The sequence below is a fragment of the Wasmannia auropunctata genome, unplaced genomic scaffold (assembly GCF_000956235.1).
Source record: "Wasmannia auropunctata unplaced genomic scaffold, wasmannia.A_1.0 LD267245.1, whole genome shotgun sequence".
Taxonomy (NCBI): domain Eukaryota; kingdom Metazoa; phylum Arthropoda; class Insecta; order Hymenoptera; family Formicidae; genus Wasmannia; species Wasmannia auropunctata.
In genome coordinates this window covers 22,603-30,264 of record NW_012095645.1, presented here as the reverse complement: position 1 = coordinate 30,264, position 7,662 = coordinate 22,603, and the positions used below count along the sequence as shown (strand labels likewise).

Genomic DNA, 7,662 nt, shown 5'->3' with positions numbered 1-7,662 from the left:
GTTATAAATTCGAAGAAGCCAAAGTACTTTGCGTCCGGAAAGCGGTTGTATATTCTTTGTATGAGCTCCGCAGCGGATATACGTCGAAAAGCAAAAGGTGCCATGTTACCAAAAAATGGAAGCGGTCGCACATGAGGGATCTTCCGTCTCTCGAAGTAAGATAACTTGTTTAGAATAAAATAGTATAAGCAAATACTCGCTGTCAGGATAGACAGGAGCAAAGTAGAGGGTTCCATCGCGACAGGAATCTCCGGATTAGTTACTGAAGAAGAAAACGTTTCTGGTTAAAGAAAGTTGTTGGCAGTTTTCGTTTCAAATTGATAAAACCTTTCCCACACTTGATTGTCACAGTTGTGTCAATAACGTGAGAAAAAGAACTGCAAAATTGCTATTTACGTTATTATAATATTATAATTTTGTCAATTCTCGTTAAAGTTTCTGTTTAATTAAAGAAGACAGTTAACTCAGTGGATGGCAGTGAGACGCACGCACCGTGCGCGAGATTTTATGACTAGCTGCTCCACGTACGCCACAGTGAAATAAATAACGTCGCGCAAAATAAAAGTGCGTAGATATGGACGTCATAAAGTCACTTCGACTATCTTCTTGGGATGACAGTGCATTTCGTCGCTCTTTATGAGCTTCTTCTTATCAACATACAGTATCGTTATTTTTTCTTAATAAATTGAGTCAGAGGTCAATTGGCGACAACTTAGCAATGTCATTGTCCAACATTTTTTAATGAGATAATAAATCTTTTTCTAAAAATTCATCATCTTTATTGAGTATCTTTACTTGAGTCAGTATATAAATGTTAAAAACAAAATATATGCGTTTATTTTTATTTTTCTTATGCTTTTGTTCTTTATATCTTATGTTTGATACTTTTAATTTATTATTACTGATAAATGGAAAAGTTATATAGCAAGTAATGAAATTAGTAATTGTTGTTATTTTCAGAAATTATAAATATTTTACTTTATTTTTGACTACACATTTTTATGTGTTATATAATAAAAATATCAAGATTTCGAAATTAATATATTAAACATATCTAGAAATAAATCTAAATTAGAATAATTATTATGAATTTGAATTAAAAACATGTGATTTTAGTGCGGAAATCCTTCTAAATAAGATTTTAAAAACGATAATATTTGTCATCAACTTACTATGTCAATCGAGAATTTATTTTTGTTGACATATTGAACTTGTTTTTCGTTAAGTGAGTTGCGAGAGTTAAGTGAGTTGAAGGCTAACCAATGATGTATGGATTTTTCATTGACGTATAAGGTGTCTAATATAAATCATGATAAAATTGAATATTGGAAAATTTCTTGCGTAAATATAGTAAGAAAAATATATAGACTAATTTTTTCCATTGGTTACGTAATCTTCAAGAAAAAATTGGATTGAAGTAATGCAGTTTCTTATATTAATTGGACATATATTATGTGATATCTTTAAATATATATTATCTTTGTTATCTAAAAGAGACGATACAAATTAAAAAATTCATAAAATGATTAACTGAATGGAACTATATTTTTTGTGACTACAAATTGAGAAATTTCGATTTCTATAGAATATATCATGAAACTAGAACACGGTGTTAAAATTCCGATAAAATTGACGTTGTCATTTTCCAGAACGGACGTTTTAGTACACCGGCACCGTGTAATAAAATTTTAATTTTGCTTATTATTCAAAGCTACGAATGAATGTAATTTTCACGTTGTCGAAGTTTTTGAGAAATAAACAAGCCATATACTGACAGGAAAATTTATCAAGGTGATAGGGGTTAGCAATTAAGGCCACAGCATTTTATCAATTGAATGTGATAATGATGAAAATGGTGATTTAAGAAATGGATAGGTACTTATGTGATCTGTTACTATGATTGGCACCCTAAGGATTCTCCTAAATAATCCGGTCAATACTTTATACGAATGAGGGATATCAATAAATTATTGGATTCTTTCGCTCGTATTAATTGAATGAATGACCCTTTTTTCTCGATGTAGTAATTGTGCCAAATATATATTTTCTTGTAGTATTATTTTATCTATTATTTAATATTGATTAAAGATAATTCACTTTTATTCATTATTGTCAATTTACTAAAAATATAAATAAACATTTAAAAATACGAATAACAGTTGTGCATTTTAATCATGCATTTATTATTTTAATTTAAACCAAAATTAGTTTAACTGAAAATGTTATCGTTTCAATGGCTCACTGATTAATTGCAGAATACATAATCGTATCATATTAGTATATTTATATTTATATTACATTTGCCCTTTTTTATATTTTTTTACAAGTATTTTATATTTTCTGAACCAGAGTAAAATAATTTTATATTATGATACAAATCGTAACATAAATTTATTTTACTTTGGCTCATAAAATAGATTCATAAAACTGGTTTATACCAGTTTTTGATATAATCTTATATTGAATCGAAGTAAAAATTATCAGCGATTTATTATAAAATAATTGTATAAACGTGTCATGAAAAGAAATATATAAAAAGTCTCTCTCTTTTCCACTATGTAACTTGCAAGAGTGCATGTTTATGAAGCGCGTTTAAAAACACACTAGGCGCGCTTTAGACAAAAATTGTATATGCATATATAGTTTAGCATGGTGAATGCGTCGGTGAATGTATAATGCTGCACTTTGTGTATTGCTCGTTCATGTTTATTTTAGTTACTATCTCACGTCTTGTGAAGCCCGTGTCTGTATGTAATTCACAGCATATGTATTTACGTAAAAATTGCACTCCACCTAAATTGTTTGTTAAGATTTCAATGTAAAACAACGTGATGTAGTACACAAAACGTAATTCAATTAGCATTAAATAAATATGTAATCGTAAGCTGTAATATTTGTTTCAACAGGTGTAATATTTGTTGATAAAATATACTAGAAATTATGTGTGTAATGTGTTTTATAAGTAAATTGATTTTAGAATTTTTTTTTAACGATATTCATTTAAAAAAAGATGTAAAAAGTTATCTTTACTCTAATCTTGCATTAATAAATTGCACCTATAATTTTTTACAGTATTTATTAATACATACATGTTACATTCTTTTAACGAAAAATAACTATTAATGTGACACATTTTTTTATATTAAATTTTTTAATGAAATTATTGTATTATTTTTAAGAATAGGTAAAACAGAGAATATATTTAAATGTTAATATGTATAATGTTAACATTGCTCATGAGCAAAATAAATAAGATATATATTTATTATAATAAATTACATAACTCATGATTGGCATACTTGAAAAACAAGTTTTGAAAAGATAATGTCATTTATCAATGTCTAGACAATGTCGGATAAAGTCTGTGATAATTAATATCTGTATAATTGATAATTGATATGAGTATAGGCGTACATATATCTATAAGGAGACATTCTTAGAACTATTTGCAAACATCTCACAAAACTCATTATACGCTTTTACAAGTTACAAAGTTTATGTAATATTTTTTTTCTTGAGTAAATTATATTTTACTTAAATCGAATTTAAATTATATTTTTACGTCAACAAATTTGTAATGTATATGAGTAAGATTTACATACAAAGTATTATACTTTGTTACCATTTGATTATGCTTAGACTGATAATAGTTTTACTATATGTAAATCCTCGCTGCTTTTGAAAAATATGCGACAAATTCCAAAGTAATTTCCTCGACCTGACCAACATTTACGCGCGAACGGATCGGCTGCGAATGAGTCGGGGATCGACAAGCTTTCAGTCGATTATCAGAGATGAAGACAATATTTTACAAAACCGTTTTCAGAGTGCCAATAGCAGCAATAACGGTGGTGCCGGAAATATGAATTTGGTTTCGCTCGTGGGCACAAATGGAACGCGAAGACCACCTTCCCAGCAATCGTCGTCGTTTCACTCGTCCAAGAACCATTCCCGGCATCAACCTGCATCTGCTCCGCCGTCGACACCACGGAACGCTTGTCAGATGACCGAAATAGAAGCTCCGTGTATACGTAAGTTTGCCTATTGCGACGTGAGGTTCGAGCCTCTTAGAAACGTAGTATACCTTATAAGATAACAAGCGCTCTCGCTCGATAAGAAATTATGAAATTATTAATATTTTCTTGGCGAAATTCAAAACAATTCTTTCACGAAGTGATTTTTCTCAGCGACGTAAACATCGTCTTTTGCATGATAATTATAACTATTACTATAGGTAGATGACCTCTGGCATTATTAAAATTATAAAATGACTTAAGTTTCAAATGCTGCAATGATGAAAAGCAGGAAGTTGTGTTCTATAACACTTTTAAATTTTGTATTTAGCGAAGGTAAAAAAATACATTTCTATCGAGCCATAAAGTAAGCTTCTTACTTTCATATCTCTGACTATAGATGTAAAAGCTATATAGAATTTATTTTTCACTTCGCAGACGTTAGGTCATCTTGTCGGAATCTCGGATCGACTAGATTTAATCAAGAGAGCATCACTAAAATGCTCGTGCTTATTAGCACGGTCTTCATATTACTTAATCTACCGAGGTGAGCATCTTCGTTATATTATTTTTATTTAGTACGCTTTTTTTTAATCTACTTTTTCACGGTGCGCGGTGCGCTTAAAATTTCTGTGAAATTTAAATGCTTGCGACATTAGCTGAATTAAATCTTTTATAGCTTATAAAATACAATGTAAAAAATTGAATCTGTATAATCGGATTAGATTACATAAAGTACACATTGTTCCTTTAACACAATGTTGCAGAAGATTTAATCATCTACGCGGAAAATTTTCAAATTCATCATCATGGAAACATCATATGTAAATTGTAGTATTACTCGAGTAATATATTTATTTAAGCTTGAATGATATTTGACAGAAATACATTTAAGCTTTTAGTTTAATTTATTTAAACAAATTTATGTAATTTGCGGCAGAGATTTTCATTCTGTTTATTTATTATTTAATATTTATCACATCAATAATGTGTCAAGATGTAAGAATCAATTTTAAATATGATATTCTATGTGTGAATATTTTTTATAGAATTTAAATTTTTTTCTAAAGTTACGATGAAAGAAGAAAAAATAAATCTCGTCACACAATATTTATTTACAAAACAGGCAGTAAAGGTTTACGATTTTTTCTCAGAAGAGATAAAATTGTCAAGTAAATGCAAATTGCAGTTTACGGTGGAAATGAAACGGTTAATATATCTTGGTGAAATCAAATTTGCACGGAAATTACATTGTGAGTCGAGTTCTCGCTCTGTTTCAGTTACGTAATTCGTCTATGCGTGTTCTTCTTTGCTCTGGCAAAGAAGAATACACCGGAGACACTCTGGTGTCTTCAGCAGTTCTTCATGCTGCTCTATTATACAAACTTCAGCATCAATTTCCTGCTGTACGCGATGTGCGGCATCACATTCCGGCGATGTTTGGAGCAGATATTACGCAGACTCCTAAAGAGTATGACTCGGTATCACTGCAGTCCACAGAGGTACATATAGCTTGCATTCCATTCAAGATCAAGTGGATATCAAATTAAATCGTTATATAATGGCTATTAGGGAATCGGTAAGCCCGTGAAACATCAACGTTCATTGGCCGACGATCGTCCCTTATCCGTGTCTGGTTTCAACCTGAGGTTAACCCAAGTCGCCGAGGCTTTTGTGAGCGTAAATCCAGGGATAAATCCAAGATGATCCTGTTTGCCCGAATTATCTTGAAAGGATGCATCGTTTTCGCCAGATGTGTTACGCATCTGTGACTTTAAGTTCGATATCGACGACGAGATGACGGATTTGACAAAAGAATTGTCAGATAATAAGGAAATAAGAAAAATATTATTGTAAAACATTCGGAACGAATACTTGACTGACGTAAATGATTCTTGAATCCTGCATGCAATTGTATGATAATGTTGATTCATATTTGCTGTATGTGAATAACAGATTCGGCTCTTACGTTTGAGAAAATCCATTTCTACTTATACTTGTAAAAGTTCAGAGGTAGCAAGATTTCAGAAAAAAGGTAATAAGATCGCTTTGAAATATTTACGATTATATATTAAGTTTTAAATTTTAATTTTTCAAATATCTTTTAAAATTAAATAGCACATTACGATACGTAAAGAACAAATTAATTTAATTTTCATTCTTGGATTTTCGCTTTAACTGTATTTGCAGTCTCTGATTGTCGCATCAGCAACGACCAAATGTTCTGTTTTCACGTCGTGTGCTTTTTACTTGAAAGGGAGAGAGAAATAGAGAGAGAGAGAGAGAGAGAGAATGCATGAAATATTCATATATTCATAGAATCAGTTCTACGTGGATATGAATTATTAATGTAAGAGAATTATCACTGGTAATCAACAAATACGGCAATTATTTCCAAATTACGGGGCCTAATTCAAAAATGATCGCAAAATCCATTATTTTAATTTCTTACCTTTTCAAGAAGTATTAAAAAAAAATACATATGAGAGAATTTATTTTTGCAATGTAAATAATAAAATAAATGAACAATTTTTCAAGAATCAATACATTTCTTTACTGAAATAAATTAACTTCGTGTAATTTTTAATACAAGAATGTTATTTATTATAATCAGTCTATTTAAAAGTTTTGAAGTGATTATCTAAGCAAATATAAAAGTAAATGATTATATTTTGAAAGTTATTAATTCAAACATTTAAAATGACAAATTAAGATTTTAGTGATGACAAAGTAAAATTTAACTTTCTTTGGTGCAGACCTAAACAGAAAGCTGCCAAAATTTATTTCAGACAGATTATAAAATAAAAGTTTGACAGTCGCTTTCCAAAAATACTATTCTAAAAATCAGTTACTTTTAGCAAGCCAGAAAGAATTTTAGTATTATTTTTTAACAATTTATAGAAAAAAATGTATAGAAAAACAATTTTTCGATGAAAAATTTGTCACATTAAATTAATTTTTTATAAGAATAGTTAATTCAAATTTGGAGTAACGAAAAAAATGAAATGATCAGAAACGCTGTCAGGAATGCTAATATATTTTGTTTTAAGAGAAAAACCACTGAACATAAGGTGCACATGTGTTATTGGTATGTAACTCAAAAAAACACAAAAGAAATCGAGGTGCCATGTCCCTTTCGCGTAGATTTTATTTTTTGCGCAATTAGGACAGAGATCGATTGACCAGCTCGTCTGGGGAAATCACCGGGAAAAAATTTTCCGGTATTTCACCTGTAATACGTGGAAGAGGATATTCTTTTGGGACCATGAAATTTTATCTAAAATCCCAGATAAATCAGTTTTCTATGAATTTTCTTTTACAGATTTGTGCCTCATGAAATACTAATGAATAGAGTTATCATTGACCCAGAAAAGAGCGTAGCTTTGCACGTAACGTATGACCATTATGCGTAACATGTAAAGTTATTTATTTTACACATTATAAAATCCATTTGTTTATATCAAATGTACTTATTATCAATATACGAATATTAACAATAATCCATTTTAAAGTGTTTTCTTAAATTTCTTACTAAAACTTCTAAATTTATATGACAATCGTTTATATAAAGCAGTTTTGTTACATTTTTGTGTATGAATGGTAACTGAGGAATGAAAAGTATTAAAATTATATATATATATATATATAT

General features: G+C 29.6%; 2 protein-coding genes across 6 annotated transcripts in view; one reads left to right on the top strand and one right to left on the bottom strand.

The window, feature by feature from the left end:
• Positions 1–5,885, top strand: part of LOC105462258 (thyrotropin-releasing hormone receptor-like) — a 24,338-nt gene extending 18,453 nt beyond the window's left edge. For all 5 annotated transcript variants that reach the window (XM_011708780.1, XM_011708779.1, XM_011708778.1 and 2 more), the window contains 4 exons: positions 3,827–4,031; positions 4,452–4,560; positions 5,294–5,515; positions 5,586–5,885. In XM_011708780.1, coding sequence (XP_011707082.1) covers positions 3,827–4,031; positions 4,452–4,560; positions 5,294–5,515; positions 5,586–5,604 — 555 coding nt within the window. In that variant the 3' untranslated portion in view covers positions 5,605–5,885. The remainder of the gene's footprint in view (positions 1–3,826; positions 4,032–4,451; positions 4,561–5,293; positions 5,516–5,585) is intronic.
• LOC105462259 (dynein heavy chain 1, axonemal-like) overlaps positions 1–7,662 on the bottom strand; it is a gene marked incomplete at its 3' end in the record, with an annotated part of 71,385 nt that overhangs the window by 45,536 nt on the left and 18,187 nt on the right. The window lies entirely within an intron of this gene.